This window comes from Danio rerio, chromosome 5, assembly GCF_049306965.1.
Source record: "Danio rerio strain Tuebingen ecotype United States chromosome 5, GRCz12tu, whole genome shotgun sequence".
NCBI lineage: Eukaryota > Metazoa > Chordata > Actinopteri > Cypriniformes > Danionidae > Danio > Danio rerio.
In genome coordinates, this window is record NC_133180.1 from 52,875,746 (window position 1) to 52,897,256 (window position 21,511).

A 21,511-nucleotide genomic window follows, 5' to 3' on the forward strand; every position below is an offset into this window, starting at 1 on the left:
TCAAATATTTTTCTAGTGCTTAATGCTTTATTAAATCAAATGAGGCACAAATAAAAAATAAATAAATAAATAAATGTTTTAACATATATGTATATATATATATATACTTTTTTTAACAAGTGTTTTTTATTAGATTTACATTTTTCAATAATTACCAAACAACACAACAATAATAAAAAAAAAAAAAAAACTTATTTTTAAAAAAATAATTATGGCATATAAACGGTTTCAATGAAAATACAAAGGCAGTACATAGGTAAAGTGAACATATTAAGCATTACACTGCTGCTCAGAATCCGCATTATATTGGTCCAGGTGATCAAGAGATGCTTGCCATATATTGTAAAACTTAACAAGATTATCAATAACTCCATAACGGACTCTTTCCATGTGCAGTATTTGAGTGAGATAAAATAACCATGTCTTAAATTGAGGAATATAACTTATTTCCACAGTTTCAGAATGGCACTCTTAGCAATAATATTCCATAAATTATGATACTTTGTATAGACACAATATGACCATAAAGAGAACTAGAGTACACAAATATAGCAATTTCTGGGTCGGTGTAAAGGTAAAACCATTAATCGAACATTTTGACCATTGTAGTGGATGTGTAAATGCAGATAGTTTATCATTTTTGGCTAGATTTTTGTCGTGTAGCATAGCAGCATTTAATGTTGTGAACATTATCCTCAGTAACAACAACTGCAATGTTTAATTTATATATATGTTTTTTTTTTTTTTTTGTTTTTTTTTTCCATCAGGTGTCTGTGTCTGAGCCCCAGTTCCTCAACGACCCAGCCTCTGTGGCTACACTGACTGTAGTGCGCAGCTCTGGCGGGGAAGGAGTAGTGCATTTAATCTGGCTTCTGCAGGAAGAGGGCAGAGATGACCTGAGCCCTCACAATGGAACCCTCATTTTTAACGGGGTATGCTTGAATAGTAAATAATGAATAATGAACAAAATAACCAGTACTCTAATGAACAGAACAGTCTTTTTTTACCTGTGCCACAATGAGAAGCTAACAGAGATTAAACTGTTTTATCTGTTGTAGACTGAGTCAAAGAAGACACTGGTTATTCAAGCTTTGGCTGATGCTGTCCTGGAGGGAGAAGAGAGTTTTACCATCCAACTGCTCTCTCCGAAGAATGAGCCTGTCATTGATCCAGTTAGAGGTTTGTCAACATATTAGCATCATTGAAAACATTGATAATGGTCCTGTGAAGTGCTTTGAATGTGCATTTTTTTTTTATTTGAAATTTGACGGATTTTAACTGAAACATGAAGACAGGGTGGGACACACAGTAGCTCCTCCCATTTTTAAAGAACAGCCAATAGTGTTTATTTATTTATTTATTTTTTTCACAGCTCTGCCAGTGAGAGTGACTGAATAAAATAAAAATAGAACAATAATAATTAATAATAATCATTATTATAATAAATAATAACCATCTGAATAAATAGCACTCAACATTTTATGATTCATTTGTACTAATCCAGAATTCAGTGTTTCATACTGTATTATAGACTTGCTTTTCTTTGACCAGGTGTTGCTACAGTTGTTATCCGGCCTGATGTAGGTGCTCTGGGAACTGTAGGAATAGCTGATTCCAGCAGGAATGTTTTGATTGGTGAGCCAATAGGCAGCTACAATGGAACAGCCCTGATTAGGTAAACCTCTACCCTTCTCCAGGAGGTTATTGGATAGATATTGTATATTTATTCTGCACCATTGGCATCACCAGAGTTTCCTCTTTAAATATATGAAGATTGATTGTGTCATATCAATTGCAGTCTCATAAGAGGGCCAGGCATCTTTGGTGAGATTGAGATCTTCTGGAACATCACCACAGCTGCAGTTAGTGAGTTTGAGGAAACCTCAGGCAAAGTTGTCATGAAAGATCGCCAGTCGGCTGCTACAATTCAACTGAAGGTAAAACTGAGCACTACACACAATTATTAAAAAGTCTGAGGTCAGTAATCCTTTTTTGGTAACACTTTATAACAACTACAAACTATAAATCATTTATTAAGCATTAGCAAATAGGTAATTGATTAATTGTTAAGCATTAATAGATGTTAGTAAGCAGTTTTTAAATACAATGACAAATGCTGTATTCTTGACTTATAAGCACATGTTTAATGATTGTGTTAATGATCTAGTTTTTCATTACTAGATTAGATCTTGCATTATTTACAAACCAGTTATTTAAGAATAGTTGGTGGTTTTTAAAGATCATTCAGAATGAGAAAGTACAACATTAATAAACATTTTTTTCCCGATTAACATTTACAGTATATACCTGATTATTCAGCCATATAAAAATAGTTAGTATGTTAATAAATGCTATATTAATTCAACTTCATGCAGTTTTGTGACCTAATCTAAAGCAAGGACTATTAATTTTTTTGTAAGTTCACTTACTGCAATCTGCGTTTAGTTGAACAAAAATGCAGTAAATTCAAAATGCATTGACACTGTAAATGTAAAGTCTTTGGCAATGCATTATCATTTAAATTGAAAAGGTATTATTGTTTCTTTTGATGGCAAAGCTGACTTTTCAGCATTATTACTCCAGTCTTTTGTGTCACATGATCTTTCGGAAATCATTATAATGTGCTGTGTTTGTGCCCATCAATATATATTATAATATTTCGTGTACAGTATAATCTTTATTTTCAGCCAGTATATAAATCTGTACTTCCTTATATCAGAAAATATTAACTAAAATTAAGAAATCTTGTTTTCTGAAAAACTGAATAAAATTAAGTTTTGTCACCTTGGTTTTTGCACTCTATAGCAAACAACTTATAAAACAACATCCCATAATGTAAATAAGCTGTCATTTAATAAGAATATGTTAATAACTCAATTTTTACAAATATATCAGATAGAACCTTATGATTCTAAGATGACGGTATATAAAATCTATAAGTGGTGTATTAAAATTTGTTTATTTCTGAATTGACTTTTGCCAAAAACGTGTCCTTGATTGAATAATTAACACTTCTGTTTAATCACACACTAGCACACACACAAACATGACTTATGTTATTTAATTTTTCTTTCTGTATTTGATTAGTTAGGTATTGATTGTTTTAAAATAATTAAACAGTAAATTAAGAATAACACCTTGCACATTGTATGTTTAAATGATTTATTCAATATTCTTCACTAAAACATCTTCATGAAACAAAAAAGAAATCTTGTTACATGTTTTACAATGTGCAGTTTAAGTGCATTCAGTACTTAGTATCCAGGTCTTTACTCAACATACTTTTCCCTTGTAAAATCTAAATACATAAACCATCCAGACACTTACACTACCTGACAAAAGTCTTGTCCTTGATCCCAATTGTAAGAGCAACAAATAATAGCCTGACTTCTAGTTAATCATTTGGAATAGTGGCAGAAGGTAGATTTGTCTGTGATCATCTGTTGAACTTCATCCCAATCATCACAAATACTGCAGAGGACCTATTGGAACCCATATGGATTCTCACAGAAATCAGTCAAGTTTGGTGAAGGAAAAAATCATGGTTTGGGGTTACATTCAGTATGTGGGCATGCAAGAGATCTGCAGAGTGATGGCAACATCAACAGCCTGAGGTATCAAGACATTCGTGCTGCCTATTACATTATAAACCACAAGAGAGGGTAAAATCTTCAGCAAGATAGCGCTCCTTCTTCATACTTCAGCCTTCACATCAAAGTTTCTGAAAGCAAAGAAGGTCAAGGTGCTCCAGAATTGGCCAGCCTAGTCACCAGACATGATCATTATTGAGCATGGCTGGGGTAAAATGGAGGAAAAGACATTGAAGATGAATCCAAATAATTTTGCAAAAATACATTCTTTGCCATTCCAGATGACTTTATTTACCTCCAAGCTCATGGGAGTCATACATATTATTAAATATTTTCCCACTACACAATTGACTTTATATTTTGTAATGTACATTATTTCTGTTAGGTGACAAGACTTTTGTCTAAGCAAAGTCAGGCCTTACTGTCGTAATTAAATAATTCAAAATCAAGACATGATCATATTTAATTTTGGTAAAATAAGCATAATCTAGAGGCCTTTGCCTTTTATATGACCCACTTCTGATACCAAATGATCAACTAGAACTCAAGTTATTATTTGTTGTTCCTAAAACTTGGATGACTAATTCCCTCTCTTGTTTCTGCAGGCCCTAGATGATGAGATACCCGAAGAAAGACGTGTATATCAGCTGAGACTGAGCTCTCTCACCCCGGGCTCAGTGATCAACCCTGACAGACAGTTCGCCAGCATCACTATGGCTGCTAGTGACCTTCCCCATGGGCTCTTCTCCTTCTCCCAAGCCTCTCTGCGAGCCACTGAGGAGGACAGAGCTGTGAGACGCCTTGCATGACATTACCACTGATGAGACACAAACCACAACCAGGGCACTGTGTGTTTCTGCCTGTTCCCCTTGACTGGGAAAGTCATTGAAAATGTTTTTAAACTTACATAAAACAAGAGCCTAGCAACCATTGATCCACTGACAAAAATACTAAATTGCTAAGACTAAATAAATTTTAGTGATTGTTGAGAATAAAAGAGCAGTTGAGAGGTACACTCCACTTTTTTATTTTTGTGACGTTTATTTATAAACTAATTTCGAGATGATTATGTCATCTTACCCTAGTCATCTTTGCCTCAAAGAATCCCCCATCCACCTGTACTCCTCCCCCTTTATTTAAGATTAATCCAGGACAGGGTGGCATGTTGGCTCAGTGCTTAGCACTGTCATCCAGTGTTTGCATGGGTTTCCTCCGGGTACTCTGGTTTCCTCCCACAGTCCAAATACATGTGTTAAAGTGAATTGAATAAACCAAATTGGCATATTATGTAAGTGTTTTAGTACTGGGTATTCACTGCATAGCCATATGTTAGTATAGTTGGCAGTTCATTCCGTTGTGGCAGCCCCTATAAAATCAAGGAATAGGCAGAGTGAACAAATTTGAGAGAGCTCTTGAGACCTACCTGAGCTCAGACTCTCCTCTCTCCTCATGAAAGTGGAGGGAGCCCCGTGCTCAAGCGTATTCTGAGCTCAGGGCTCTCTCCTAGGACAGCAGGCCAAATACACTTTATAATTAACCATCAGCTATAGGCTCAAGTCACCTAGAAGTAAACAGTTGGGTTTCACTATTTTTGATTTCATTCTGTCGATCTCCTGGTCTGACGAGGGCAGTATTAGCTTAGCTTAGCTTAGTATAGATCATTGAATTAGATTTGGCCATTAACATGTCATTTAAAAAAAGGATGTTTAGAAGATGTTCCTATTTAAAGCTTGATTCTACTATAGTTATATTGTGTACTAAGTGTGCTTTCACATCTGTAGATCGATTGTTTTGTTCCGAAAAAGGGATTAAAATTTATTTAAAAAAAATATTTACATTTTTTAAAATTCAGACGGCAAAGTTTTTTAAACGAACCAAAATAGTTAAAGCATGCTTTCACTTTCGTATTCGACATGAAACGCACATTTAGTGGTAGGAATGATGGCATCCCACCCTACTCATCATTCTGTAATGTAAGGGGACGCTGACAAGGAAGTGTGGATCCAAATGCAGATTTATTCAACAGAGAATTGTCAGACAAGCACTAGTCAACACAGTGGCAAACAGATGTATAGAGGCAAATCCACAGTCATGGTCATACAACAGGCAGATGGTCAACAGGCAGGCAGTCGACAAAATAAACAAACAAAACAAAGCAAGGGTCAAACACAGAAAGGCAGGGCACAGGACAGACATTGTAATGTCACAAACAGTTAAACAAGACTCAGCACTGATGTGTATGTGTGTGTGTGTGTGTGTGTGTGTGTGTGTGTGTGTGTGTGTGTGTGTGTGTGTGTGTGTGTGTGTGTGTGTGTGTGTGTGTGCTGTTTAAATAGTCCTTGTAATCAGTCCATAACAATCCTCCAGCTGTGTGTGTTTGCGTGTGTGTGTAAACAATGGAAACTGGAACAGGTGTGTGGTAGCGGTGCATGACTGGATATTTAGTCGAAATAACAGCGGATTTGTAGTTCTATAGCGATCTGCATGTTTACCAGCGATCTACATGTATTATGTTGATTTTGACATTCTCTCTTCATATAGCCGTATATATGGCAATTGCATAGACATAATACACTGTGATATGGCCTGGTTTGTTAGTTCTTTGGATCAATTTACTGGTCACACTTTACAATAAGGTTCATTAGTTAATGTTAAGTAATGCATTTACTAACATGAACAAACAATGAACAATACATTTACTACAGTATTTATTAAGGTTAATAAACATTAGTTAAGGAAAATAAAGTTGTTCATTGTTAGTTCATGTTCATGGTGCATTAACTATTGTTAACAGTTAATGTTAAGCATGGACTTGAATGTTAATTAATGCACTAGTAAATGTTCAATTATGATTAATAAATCCTGTACCAGTGTTGTACATGATTAGTTTATGTTAGTAAATGCATTAACTAATGAACCTTATTGTAAAGTGCTACCATTTTACTTTCTCACTACAATTGATTCGCTCCAGAGTTTGTTTTAATTGAGCCGAGACCACCTTGTTCAGGCGATCTCAGATTGTTTGTTTTGGCGTGGATACAGGCTTGGTTGCTGGATTCAGATATGCCAAATGAACCGCGACAACTGAGCAAACGAGACAGGGTCTGAAAGAAAAGTCTAGGTGTGAAAGCACCCTGAGACCAATGGAAAATTGGAAGTATTAATTTTATTGGCTAAAAATATAAAGTTTGCTGCTGCACCATGGCTGCAGCAGGCACAATTATATTACGAAACACCAGATAATAGTCGCTAAATAGTTAATAGTTAACAGCATGGACACGGATAGAAAAGAGACCGTGTCCTACAAGTGGTTTGCCAAGTCCACATATCTGTGTGAAGAACACTCAGAATTGCACAGAATTGCACAGAAATATGTCTGGTGCATATGGAGAGTAAAAGTGTGCCTCCTTCAGGTGGTTTGATGTGACAACACTGGGCAAATTTGACAAGCTGTAATAAATGATCTGCGCAATATTTGAGCTGAAACTTCACAAACATTATCTGGGGACACCAGAGGTTTATTTTTTATGTTACAAAAAGGGCATAATATTAAAAAATACTTGTTTGTGTATTATTAATTAGCATTGGCCATTGTAGTGTTCATAGGATCACTTGTAGGAGAAAAAAAAATTAAAGGTTACTGTGAACACTCAACAGTTTCTTGTCACGTTTTCAGGTGAATGTGACCATTGTTCGCTCCATGGGTCTGTTTGGCAGCGTGTGGGTCAGTTTCCACACAGAAGGCAGAACTGCGATCAGCGGGCAGGATTTTGGACAGTCCTCTGGACGGCTGTTATTCAGACCCGGGGAGAGCTCGAGGGTCATCCCTTTAATTATTTTCGATGATGACCTTCCTGAAGGACCAGAGGAGTTTTTCCTCAACATTACTCTAGTAGAGCTTCTCAATGCCAGGTAGAGTTCATTCTGCTCTCTGAAGACCAAGTCGACTGGTAGCTAGAAGTAGTTCTTAAACTGTACTTTTTATTTCCTTTTTTTTTTTAGTTCAATGGATTTTACTGTGAGAGAGTATGGCCTACAGATTGATCAGCCTCCAGCTATTGGCAATCTGTCCTCCCTCATGGTGATTATCCAGAAAAATGACAATGCTGAGGGTATCCTGGAGTTTGATCCCAAATATGTCAACAATACTGGTAATTGCATTTATTTATGTATGTATGTATTTATTTATTTATTTATTTATTTATTTATTTATTTATTTATGTTAACTGACTTTATTAATATATATTTAAATTCACTGAATTTTAAATTGGCCATAACCAAGCAACCCTAACCAATAAATGGACATATATTAAAACATAATATTTTTTTATAAGTAATAGTACTTAATATTGTAACAAGTAAACCATATCATTACACTGTGTAAGTTAGATAATTTCCTGATTTATCATAAAAACTGAACTATTACAAAACAAAATTAAAACGAAAGCTAATTTGTCAAAGTATCCAATGTATAGTGTATAAAAATAGCACTAAAAAAGGACTGTCAAAATGCATGTTGCGTATATATAGTTGCTGTCAGTCTATCTGATTTATTTATTTATTTATTTATTTTTTGTCACAGTTGAAGAGGATGTAGGAACTTTGTCCATCCCAGTCCTCAGACGTGTTGGATCCTATGGTCAGGTCACAGTACAGTTTGTCTCCAAGGGTTTGACTGCTCAACCAGATTCAGATTACATCCTGCTTAACGGCTCCATCACCTTTCAGCATGGCCAAACTCTCAGCTATATCAATGTCTCCATAGTGGATGACACAGAGAGGTAAGGAAGAGGTTGTCTGCTACATATGCTGTTGTTGCTGTCAAGTCACAGCTTCAGGGTTTAAACGATCTATCAGAATAATGGGATATGGAAATAGACATGATTAGGATTTCTAAAGCATTACAGTGTTTATTTTGATGTGTTTAATTTCATATTATTCTTATTTCTGATGGAGAGAAATTGACTCATTTTTTAAAATTGTTAAAGTCTGTTAAAGTTCTTAAAGATCCAATATTATTGTTGTATCGTTATATTGGGATAACAATATTTTTTATGATATAACATTTTCTAGAAAAATGCTATTTTTTATGAACTATGTTTTTAAATCATTTATTTGTTTATAGATACTAAAATAAACAGGTAAAATATATATTTCAGATCTAATTATTTCTAATTCTGACTTATACAATAAGGCGCAAGATGTGTTTGGTATGAATTGACAACACCGTTTCCTTATCCACGAAAGTAAAATATTGAAATATTGTAAAAGTAAAGTAAAGAGAAAGTAAAGAGGCCGTACGGAGGAGGCTCTTTATCCTTGCACTGCAGATGGTTTGTTTAACTGTTTTCTCGCTATTGAGGTGTTCAGGTTTTCTTCTTACAAAGTCCACTATGTAAATAGCAAATGTGCCATGGCGTGACACAATTGACTCTTAAAGGAAATGTGACATCAGACTCTGATTGGTTTAATGAATGTTATGCTCAAAACACATCCATAACTCATTAAGTGAATAAGCACAACTCTGTAAGACCATGTGCCAGTGTGCAGACCATATTTTTTCCATCCTTAAAACAGCAAAAGCGGATTTGGAAACTCCCTTAATGACTTTCCGCCATGCACTTTAGACTTTGCATCTAGATCATTAAATAGAGCCTTTAAATCAGTCTCTTATCGACTGTTGTCATTTTCCTCTCATCTTGACTCCTACTATTAGTATTTATGTTGTGCTCTGGGTTCACCTTTGGGCCACTTCAGCCAATAGTAGAACAGTAACTACAGTGGAGGTGGGGATAAAAATAGTAAAGCCCCATCTGACTGTTCAGATTACCAAAACAAACTTTTTTTTATAAATGTACATCCATTAATTGTTCAACTAAAGAATAACAATGTTTACTAGCAAAATAAACATGGTAAATGTTTATTTCACACAGACTTTAAATTATTTGTGAATGCCATAAATTGGTACATTTTGTTTTGTAGAGTTTTCTATTCAATGTATGATACGACTAAACAGTGGTCATGAGTAGCTATATAGAACGATATAGCATTTTAAATGAGTGGGAGTTTGGAAAATTGTGCTGAAAAGTGTGTTCATTTTGTCCACAGTGAATTTAATGAGATTTTTGAGTTGCAACTCACTGGTGCCACAGGAGGTGCCATACTTGGAGCTCAGCTAATTGCACGAATAACGATTGCCAAGAGTGACTCGCCAAACGGTGTGGTTCGATTCATCAACCAAAGCGCCATCACCATCCCAAACCCCAACAGTACCGTCAGACTGAGTCTGTTTGCAGAGAGAGCAGACGGGCTGCTGGGAGACGCCACGGTGAGCCCCTGTCTAGACTATGAGCTCACATTTCTGATGCACATAGCTATAAAATACCAGCTTCTTTACATGTGGGACTTACAGTAGAGCACTTAGAGGAAAGGTTGACGTCAGTGTCCAATGTATAAATCAATTACTCAGTCAATAAATTCATGCATAAGAATTGTTAAATTTGATCTCAAGTTCATTTTAAGCAACATACTTCCTGTAAAGACTAAAATCAAAGACCGGAGTTTTAAAATATTTAAAATGTGCTTGGAATGTTTCCTCCTCTTCAGGTAATGTGGCAGATTCAAGGCCCAAACTCAAATGAGGTTTTACCATCCATGAACACAGACATTGAGCCAGTAAACGGGACGTTCAGCTTCAGAGATGGGGAAGGCGGTGTGCGCAGCATTGAGCTGAATATCCTGCCTCATGGTGAGGTGGAGGTCACAGAGAAGTTCATCATCATGCTCAGTGTCATCTCTGGAGAGATGGGTGTCGACCCCAGAGCAGGATCGGTCACCCTCACGGTATGTCCAGATTATCAAAAAAAAAAAAAAAACTATGTATCATTTAGTGATGTACAATGTGTGTTTTCTGTAGATTGAGAAGTTTGGAGACCCCAATGGCATAGTGCAATTCACAGAACAGGACCTGAAAGAGCGCATTTACAGTGAGCCTTCTGACAGCGAAGGGCCTCTTAAAGTATCAGTACTTGTGACACGCAGAGAGGGCGTCATGGGAAATATTACGGTAAGAAAACTACTATGTATTATTAAACATAATTCTTTATTATATATATATATATATATATATATATATATATATATATATATATATATATATATATATATATATATATATATATATATATATATATATATATTTATTTATTTATTTATACAACAGTTCTGTCTGGTTCTTGAATCTGATTGGCTGATAGCCGTGATATATTTAAGTAATATCAGCACCCGTAAAGCCTTTTTACCTATTGTGTATTACTCCGCCCACATACAACCAGCAAAAAGCAGTTACTACAGATCTAAAGTTTAAAAGATGTTTGCTTTACTGTTTAACTGTCAGCTTATGATTTCAATCCAATGTGAAAGAAAGTAGTTTCACATACAAAAGGGTTTTTGAGACTGTCCATGTTTGATTTTGTTTTTATATACACAATTATGCCGTCAAACTGTTGTATAACCGCAATATATATATATATATATATATATATATATATATATATATATATATATATATATATATATATATATGTATATATAAATAATGCTACCTCAGTCGTTAGCACTGCCGCCTTACAGCAAGAAGGTCGCTGGTTCAAGTTTCTGTTTGGAGTTTGCATGTTCTTCCCGTGTTTGCGTGGGTTTCCTCTGGGTGCTCCGGTTTCTCCTGCAAACACATGCGCTATACTGTAGGTGAATTGGATGAGCTAAATTGCTCATAGTCTATGTGTGTGCATTTGAAAGTGTATGTTTCCCAGTACAGGGTTGTGGCAGAAAAAGAATCTGCGGTGTAAAGAATATGCTGGAATAGTTGCCGTAGGAATTTTAATGAATGAATATTATTTTGAGTTTCAAGGATTCATAAACTCTTTTAAAGAAGTGGTTTAAAAAACATCATACATGTTCTGTCAAATATCGTCATTGTAATCGATACAAACTTTTAAAAGTTTGAAACAGTTTACTTTCAGCATGTGATTTACACTATTTTGATCACTAACATTGACAGCAGTACTTCTGTGATAATTAGATTTTTAGAAACAGAAATGTTTGTACTATGTGGTGGAACGACTAAACAATGAAGCTGCGTTACAATTATACATAACTACATCTTCAAAAGAATAGTTTTTAAACTCAGAAAATGTACTTAATTGGGCGTCATGGTGGCACAGTGGGTAACACAATTGCCTCACAGCAAAAAGGGCGATGGTTTGAGCCCCAGCTGGGTCAGTTGGCATTTCTGTGTGGAGTTTGCATGTTCTCCCCAAGCTGGCATGGGTTTTCTTTGGGTGCTTTGGGTTTTCACACGAGTCAGAAACCTGTGGTATAGGTAAATTGGGTGAATGAGTGTGTTTGGATATTTTCCAGTGATGGGTTGCAGTTGTAAGGGCATCCGCTGCGTAAAACATATGCTGGAGAAGTTGGCAGTTCATTTCACTGTGGTGAACCCAGATTAATAAAGGGACTAAGCCGATAAGAAAATGATTGAATTAATGATTTACTTTTTCGTTTTACTGTACTTTTGATTGATAAATGCAGCCTTGGTCAGCAAAAAACATTTCTTTCAAAAACAACTTTGAAATATATATTTTTTAATTTAGCAAGAAACAACTTTTTTGTCCCCCTCACAGGTTTTCTGGCAAATTCTCAGTGATGCAGACACATCAGGAGACTTCGCTGCCCTGCGTGGTTCAGTCATCATCCTGGCAGGACAGCGTTTGGCAGAGATCATCCTCACCCTGCTGCCCGACTCTGTGCCTGAGCTGGAGGAAACATACACCCTCCGTCTGACCTCTGTAGAAGGTGGCGCAGAGCTGGACTTAAACCGCAGCATCACCCGTCTGAAGGTCCGTGCCAATGACGAACCCCATGGGGTGTTTGTCATGTATTCCCAAAACCAGTCAGTGGTTGTCAACGCTGCAGACCGAAGCAGACAACTCATTATCAGCGTCAACAGGCTGGCAGGAGCTTTCGGCAATGCCAGTGTGGGATACAGGATAAGTTTTACCACTCCTGGGCAGAGTTTTACAGAGGACACGATCACTGGAAACATACTGGTGAAGGATGGAGAACATGAGGCCAGCATTAGAGTCCCAGTTAGTAGCCAGGTGAGTGATTTAAAGCCACAGTATGTCATTTTCAGCGCTACAGGGTGCAAATTCACAATAAAAAAAACATATTTTGGTGACACCGTGACTGAGTGTGGAATCGTGGGAGTTGTCATCTTCACTAAATCCTGTGGAACTCTTCATGTTCATGGATGAGCTAAAGCATTCAAAGCGCATGTAACGAAGGCCAGCTAGTAAGTGCTGTGCATGTAAACCTCACTTCTCTGACCTCTCAAAGTGCTCTAGTGACAGATGCTAGTGGCCATGGTCTTTAGCCTCCTTATTAGAGCAACCAACTCCCATGCAGAAGGTCGCCGGTTCTATACCAGGTTGGGTGATGTAGGACTGGTGGGGTTACATTAATGTCGGGACACATCAATGTCAAAGAACTAGGGCAGACAGAAAACAACTTCACTTTTTTTCCCTCTTGCCAGCCACATCTAGACCAAGAATCAGCTTGTAAACACACCAAACAAACAACAGCCAACTGAAACGAGAGTGGTTGTTCTGCATCTGCATGAAATTATGTGTTTTTCTGCATCCAAATGGCACAGTAGTCCACAATGGGAATGCAGAACTTTTGATTTGCAGATACAAATCATGATATGTTTAATAATCTACTAATCCAATCCAATCATTTCAAACTATTTAAAAAAATGCAGTCAAACTGCAGCCAACGTCTTCATGTTCCCAGTTGACACAAATTGTTTACTTGGTTTTGTCGCTGTAGCTTTTTTTAGTAGCTTAATATCCAATCAAAGCGTTCTTTTTTTTGTTGATGGCTGATGGCAATTCTATATGCTGAATCAGGCCAACTCGCTTTGACATTAACCAGATATAAGGAGGTGTGTGGAACACACCAAACAAACTAGTCTGACAGATGCTCACTGAAGGCCCCCCGCTGACCAATGGATGACTGTCAACTTGGTGTGTCCCAGCCCTAAGGTTGAATGCTACAATAGTGAAATTAAACCACTGCAGAGTTTGCTGAAGAAAAATGAGTGTGATGTGACACAAAAGCAGCAGAACTTTTATTGTAATGATATACTAGCTTTTTCCTCTAGATTTGAACAGCATTTGAAACATTTGGGCTAATGTAAGTAGGCCTACAAAAGTCAGCAAAATGTTCTAGTGCAGGGGTGTCCAAGCTCGGTCCTGGTGGCCAGTGTCCTGCTGAGTTTAGCTCCAACTTGCTTCAACACACCTGCCAGGACATGTCTAGTATATTTGGTAAGAGCTTGATTAGCTGTTTCAGATGTGTTTGCTTAGGGTTGGAGCTAAACTCTGCGGAACATTGGCCCTCCGGGGCCGAGTTTGGACACCCCTGTTCTGGTGGTTTTTGGATATTTTAATAAAAACAGGTACATACTGTTTCTTTAATGTATTGCATGTATTGGATTTTAATTTAAATATTTAATATGCGAGTTTTAATGCTTTTTTGTCAACCTTAATTGAGTTAATGTTATTGTTTTGAATGTGTCCACTGCAGGTGTTCTTTGTAACCGGCTTTAATTTCAGTGTTGAGCTGACGGATGTGACTCTGATTGGTCCTCTACTCGGTTCCCCTCCCAGAATTCAGCTGGAATCAAAGTTGGCTGTTGTTTCGGTTCCTGAAGTGGCTGCAAATCCTGTGGTAAAATATTGAAATATTGCATACCGCACTATTTAATCTCACCACAAGATGGCGAACTATTAATAGATAATTGCTAGTTATCCAATAATGTCTCATTGATGTCCTAAAATATTAATTTAGTTGTGGCAGCTTTTTCCTTCTTTCTTTGAAATAATTAATAAATAAATAAATAACCAGTTTATTTTTAACCATGGTGTTTGTAATAATTCACATGGTATTCATACGCCCAAAACATTGTCACTACACTTTTACTGTTATAAAACTATTACATTTTTGCAAAACAGTATTTTGCAATGTTTATAAATGGTAATAATGCCTTATTTAGACTGTCAGTCCATATCCATTTTTTGACCCAGAAATGTATTTATTTATTTATTTATTTATTTATTTATTTATTTATTTATTTATTTATTTATTTATTTATTTATTTATTTATTTATTTATTTATGTTTTGGTTTATGGCATACAGCAAGTTTATATTATATTAGTAGTATTAATAATAATATATTAGTATTTATTATTATTATTATTATTATTATTAATATTATTATTATTATTATTATTATTGTTGTTGTTGTGGTGGTTGTTGTTGTTGTTTTTGTTGTTGTCGTTGTTGTTGTTGTTGTTGTTGTTGTTGTTGTTGTTGTTGTTGTTGTTGTTGTTGTTGTTGTCAAATGCTTAATAATTAAGCTCAGCATGGTTGCTCTGCTTGTGTTGCAGGTTGGATTTGCCTCTTTGGCCCTGCGGGTCTTAGATATAGAGAGTGGCCAGTGTGAGGCGCTGGTGACACGGACAGGCTTATATGGGAACATTACTGTCCGATGGAGCTCTGGGTTTCCTCCTGGTCAAACTCCACCAGGATACCAACCAGGGGAAATTTTGCCAAGATCAGGTTAGCTCCGCAGAGACAAATAACAGGTTAAACTTAGTTACAACTGCTTTTTAAAATTTGCGTAATATTTCCAATTAATTATGTAAGTCTCCCTGTCAGAAGCTTTTACTCACATTTTATTACAGCCCCTTGTTGTTAAAGGGATAGTTCACCCAAACAGGAAAATTCTGCCATCATTTACAGTACTTAAACCTGTTTGAATTTTCTTCTGTTTAACAAAAATGAAGATATAATGAAGAGTGTTGGAAAAAGGCCTTTCATAGTATATTTTGTTTCTATTATGGATGCCATTAGCTGTTTTGTTCCCCAACATTCTTCAGAAGATCTTGTTTTGTGTTCAACGGAAGGACAATATTCATAAATGTTTAGAAGCCCTTTAGTATGACTAGATGGTAAGGACATTTTACTTTTGGGTTAACTACTGTATTAACCTTTTACAATTTCAGAAAGTGGTATAATATTTTATTCAATGAAAAGAGAAGAAAGTTTATGGATGCCAAACAAGTACCAAAGGCACTAAATGGCATGAGAAATTATGAGTTTGATAGCTGTGAGATTTCATGAGAGAGTGTTGTGTACTTGGTCAGCTCAGCATAATAGTTAATGACTGAAAATTATAATTTCATGATTCATATACTTTACTTTGTGAACACCTAATACAGTGATTCAATGTAAAAGCATCTTTACATAACAGGGGGTGCACAGAAACCGAAACTAAAGCAGCCTAAATTTGCATAAACCATTGTGGCATAGTGTCTTTACACTTAATTAGGCATCAGTGTGTAAAATACCGTATGACTTTATATGATGTTTTTAGCTACATCACAACAGTAACCATAAATCTTACCTGCTGGTGGTTTTAGGTATACAATGATCACTGGCAGTTGTAGTGATAGATTAGTTCATCGACAAATGAAAACGATGTTATGAATCGCTAACCTTGTGTCATATAAATCCCCTGAGACCTTTGTACAAATTCAGAACATAATTTAGGATATTTCAGATGACATCCTGGAGCTCTCTCTCATTCTCTGTTGATAGCAATAGTCCAGCGACATTTAGAAAGTTCAGAAAACATTCTCAAAACATTACATGTGACTTCAATGGTTCAACTGTAATCATACGAAGCTCCATGACTACTTTTGTTTGCCAAAAAGAACCCTATTTGTTTTTTATTTATTTTTATTGTTTTGCTTATGTCTTCCGTGTCAGATCAGGGTGAATGTTGCATCTACTGAGTCTAATGGCAATATATTATACCGCCCATAGTATACACACACCATGACCCGACAGGAAAGAAAATATCTAGGCAAACAACATCATATTTACAGTTTTGTTTTATTTTTTGGTCCACAAAAAGTATTTTTAAAGCTTCATATGATTGCAGTTGAAACACTGAAATCCCATGGAATGTTTTTGGTTCCTGGATTTTTAAGATCTCATGACTGTTGAAACAAAGCGGCAAGGTGGCTCAGTGGTTAGCACTGTGGTCTCACAGCAAGAAGGTCGCTGGTTCGAGTCCTGGCTGGACCAGTTGGCATTTCTGTGTGGAGTTTGCATGTTCTCACCATGTTGGCGTGGGTTTCCTCCATGTGCTCCGGTTTCCTTTACAAGTCCAAAGACATGTGCTGTATAAGTGTTAAGAGTGTATGGGTGTTTCCCAATACTGAATTCGGCATCCGTTGCGTAAAAAATATGCCACTATACTTGGCGGTTCATTCTGCTGTGGTGACCGCTGATAAATAAGGGACTAAGCTGAAGAAAAATGAAGGAATGAATGACTGTTGAAAGAGCTTTTGAATTTCATCCAAAATGCTTTGTTTTGAAGATAAACAAAGGTCTCAAGGGAAAGGAATGACAACCGAATTTTCATTTTTTGGTGAATTAACCCTTTAAGGAAAATTCCAAAATGATGAACATTTCTGTTCTTCTCTTTCTTCATATCTGAAGGCTCAATAATGCTTGCCCATGGTCAGAGGAGTGAGCTGATCTCTTTCACTGCCCTCAATAACATCTCAGTCGTCACAGCACATGCCATTTACCTCACCTCTGTAGAGTCCGAGTCGCCTGGTGGAGCACGTCTTAGGTACCAATCTCCTCCAACACCAAGACATAATTCTCCCTCTCTCCTATTTTTCTGTGCTAATAATATTGGTTTGCTATATTGTATTCATCAGGACCGGTTACACAGTAGCCGAAGTGGAGCCATTGGGATTGTATCAGTTTCATCCCAATTCCCAGCATCTGGTCATCGAGGAGGACGTGCAGACCATCACACTCTACGTCCAGCGCTTCTACGGCTTCCGCAGCAACCGATCCAGCGTCTCCTACAGGACATGGCCTGGCACTGCCCAACCTGACAAGGACTATGTGCCAGTGACAGACGGTCAGCTTCTGTTTGATTCCCGGCAAACATCCGCTTCAATTCGCCTGTCCATTCTGGACGATACCTTAACTGAGCCGGATGAGGATTTTTATGTGAACTTAACCAGCGTGCGCGTTCTCAGCACCACCTTGCCTCTAATCACAGCTCAGCCTGAGATTGTACAGAAAAATAGCATATCTACTGTTACCATTCGTGCTAATGATGTGGTTAGTGGATTTCTGAGTATCGGGCCAGCAGTGAAATTGATTTCTGAAGACAGTCTGGAGGATTCGCCCCAGCAGAAGCTTCAACTCAGAGTACGGAGGACAGCAGGGCTCTCAGGGGTGGTGAGTGCCAAAATCAGGGCTTATGCAGGACTCAAAACCCCATTGGTGGATGCATCACAGTTTCATCGGGAGCACAATGGCACGTGGGCCTTGGAGGGAGAAGACTTTGCTCTAGAGACGCAGAGTGTGACGCTCTTGGAGGGACAGAATGAGGTGGAGGTCACTGTGATAATACTAAATGATCAGGAGCCCGAGGGGCAGGAGGCCTTCTTTATCTACCTCAGCGATGCAGAAGGTGGAGCACAGATTGTCAGTGTGCCAGATGAGCTGGGCTTCACTTCCTTTGCCAAAATCATTATTCTGGGTGAGAAATTGCTGTAGCTGTCATTACAAGGGCTCAACATTAGGGATTTTTTTTTCTCTAATATTTGCTTCAATCCCACCAACAAACAAACACATTCATATACAAATAAATTTAAAAACATTAGCCCTCCTGCGAAATTTTTAATTTTTTAAATTATTTCACAAGTGCTATTTATCCGTGCTTTTTATTAATTTATTTTAGTCTATTTTAGTTTATTAAATCATCGACAAGACCTTTCATTTTCAATTAGCCAGCCCAAGCGCTTCTGGTGAACTGTGCCACCATTACAAAATTGCCACATTTAAAATCTGATTTCTTTAAAAATCAGTGATCATCACTGTCTGATTGATATACATTTCAAAATAAGTTTCAGACCGGACAGGAAGCACTGCATTAAATCCGTTTTTTAAACACAAATCCGTTTTTTAAACGCATTTTTTTTTAAATATGGAAATTTATTTGACCCTAGCATATTCAAGGGAGTTTCTGTGCTCGGCTGCTGCTACTGATGCTGCTTGCATTCACACTGCTTTTCATCACTGCTTTACATTATCAACATCGATGCTGTAAAAAAAAAAAACTTGCTCTAGACACTTTGTATGTCTCTCTTATTTGACAAAAGGATCAGTTCATGGATCTCTTTGGTAACCAGCTGATGATCTGAATCAGGTATGTTAAGTAAGGTAGACATATAAAATGTGCAGGGTGGGGTGTCTCAAGGACTGAAATTTGGATACACTGCATTAAATTATGCTTGTGAGACAAGTGATTATTTCAGCTTCAGCGCTGGATAGTTTTCATATTTTACTTATGACTTGAGCCAGACAGAATCTGCATATATATATATATATATATATATATATATATATATATATATATATATATATATATATATATATATATATATATAGCGCCAGCAATCCAGTAATGTATATTTCAGGAAGATCAGTATTATTATTATTATTATTATTATTATTATTTATTTTTTTAATGAAGTCTTTTTTTACCATTTTACCATGTATTTAATAACAATAGAGTAGAGGAGACAGCATAAACAGTGAAATATTGGTACAATTAGAATGTTTGGTTCAATTTCTGTCAATTTAAAAGGATAGTTCACCTAAAAATAATTAAATTAAAATCATTTACTCAGCCTCAATTAGTCAATTTCTGTCTTTTGTTAAACACAAAGATATTTTGAAAAAGAAGGAAACCTGTAACTATTGACTTTCATAGTATTTTTTTTATTTTATTTTAGTTTTTGTCTGCTATGAAAGCCAATGGTTATAAGTTTCTTTAAAATATTTTCTTTAGTGCTCAACAGAATAAAATTTGTAAAGTTTTGGAACCATGCGAGGGTGAGTAAATAGTGAGTAAATTTAAATTTTTGTGTGAACTATTCCTTTAATTAAATAAATAAGAAAGCAAATGAACAAGAAAGACATAAAGACAATTTCCCAAGACTCTTTGTGCAATTTCTGTTTGCTTCTGTACACAGGGAGTGATCTCCAGAATGGTATAGTTGGCTTCAGTCTGAGCTCTCTGTCCGGGCAGGTCCTGGATGAGGACTCAGTAAACAGAACCGTGACACTTGTATTGCAAAGACAGGAAAACAGGTTTCACACATTTAATTTTATTTTATTTTTTTTTAGAACAGCAATTTATTGTTAATAATTTTACATATATATTCTAAAACTGCATATTAAATAATAAAAAAATTGCTATATTTCCAGAGCATTTGAAGATGTGCTGGTGTTTTGGCGGGTCACGTTCAGCACCACAGATCATGCATTGGTCAGTCATGGAGTGGATTTGAGCAAAGAGCTGCTGCAGACTTCAGGCACGTCCATCTGCAGGAAGGGAGAAGTTCTCTGTGCCCTCAAGTTGGAGGTCCAACCAGACAAGGTACTTGTTTTTACGTTATATTCTTTAGAGCTCAAAAGTAATCCATCTTAACACTGTGTCTGATAATCTTGCTCATTTTTTTCTGGTCTGTGTACTACAGAACCCAGAGTATGAGGTGTGGTTTCTGGTGGAGGTCTATAAAGTGGGCGAAGGTGCTGCTATAAACCAGACTGCCCGTTTTGCCAACATCACCATGCTGGAGAGTGATGACCCACGTGGGCTGGTGTACTTTGCCCAGGGCTCCAGATTACCTGTGGTCACCCTCAAAGCTACAAGCGTCAGCCTTCAGATCTACAGAGACGCCAGTACAGCATCATCTATTTCTGTCAAGTACCGGATGCAGGTCAGATTCATTTGACAGATAAGCACATTAATGAACATTACAAACTAGACCTATATAGAACTATACCCAAAAATGTACACTCGATTACTTATTAATGTTACAAATACATTCCTGCTGAAAATGTGTGTTTGTATAAATTGGGGACGTGTATAACAAACAAAATAACTATATATATATATATATATATATATATATATATATATATATATATATATATATATATATATATATATATATATATATATATATATATATATATATGTACTGTATATTAGTTATTTTGTTTGTTAATAATCATTTTAATTAACATAACTAAACGTTTAGTACATTTATTTATTTATTTATATATTTATTTATGTTAATTGAAATATTAATTTAATATTAATATATTTAATATTTAATGTTTAATAAGAAATATTAATATATGTTAATGTTAATTGAAATATATATATATTATTATATATAATTTGTTATTATAATATATAAATATATATGATATAATTATAATATAGTATTAATTAATGTTAGTCATAATTTGTGTATTATTTGTGTATTATTAGAATAATTATAATTAGTAATTATAATTACTATAATTGTTAATAAGCAATTTATTTATTTTTTTTTTTATAATTATGTCCAGTTACCAGTACCCATGGAATATATTACATAATGTGACCTTATTAGTGACGAGAGGCTTAAGATGATGTCAAATTCTTGAGCTACGATGTTGAATGTAGAGAAGATAAGAGCTCTGAGCAATAAGCCTCTGGATTCCTAGAAAATACTTCAAAGGCAATATCTATGGTCATATAGTGGAACTGGAAAAGTAGGATGTGACATGTCAATTAAGGTTTTACGCCCAAAGTCCATTAGACTGTGGGAATGCTTTCTCGTGCCAGCTTTTTGCGCTTTTTGTCTTTCTGTCACACCCTTTCCTTTATTCTGTACAGTTTTATTTGCCTACTGTTTCAGCT

The 21,511-nt window shown here is 36.0% G+C and overlaps 1 protein-coding gene across 3 annotated transcripts in view; it reads left to right on the forward strand.

Moving 5' to 3' along the window:
- The window catches only part of adgrv1 (adhesion G protein-coupled receptor V1), a 258,923-nt gene that overhangs the window by 132,908 nt on the left and 104,504 nt on the right, over positions 1-21,511 (forward strand). For all 3 annotated transcript variants that reach the window (NM_001001845.2, XM_009301753.5, XM_005165511.6), the window contains 19 exon segments: positions 768-932; positions 1,059-1,179; positions 1,552-1,675; positions 1,799-1,937; positions 4,196-4,381; positions 7,267-7,502; positions 7,593-7,741; positions 8,173-8,371; positions 9,699-9,918; positions 10,197-10,433; positions 10,507-10,656; positions 12,272-12,748; positions 14,238-14,381; positions 15,102-15,273; positions 17,224-17,359; positions 17,451-18,289; positions 19,788-19,905; positions 20,023-20,194; positions 20,295-20,537. In NM_001001845.2, coding sequence (NP_001001845.2) covers positions 768-932; positions 1,059-1,179; positions 1,552-1,675; positions 1,799-1,937; positions 4,196-4,381; positions 7,267-7,502; positions 7,593-7,741; positions 8,173-8,371; positions 9,699-9,918; positions 10,197-10,433; positions 10,507-10,656; positions 12,272-12,748; positions 14,238-14,381; positions 15,102-15,273; positions 17,224-17,359; positions 17,451-18,289; positions 19,788-19,905; positions 20,023-20,194; positions 20,295-20,537 — 4,227 coding nt within the window.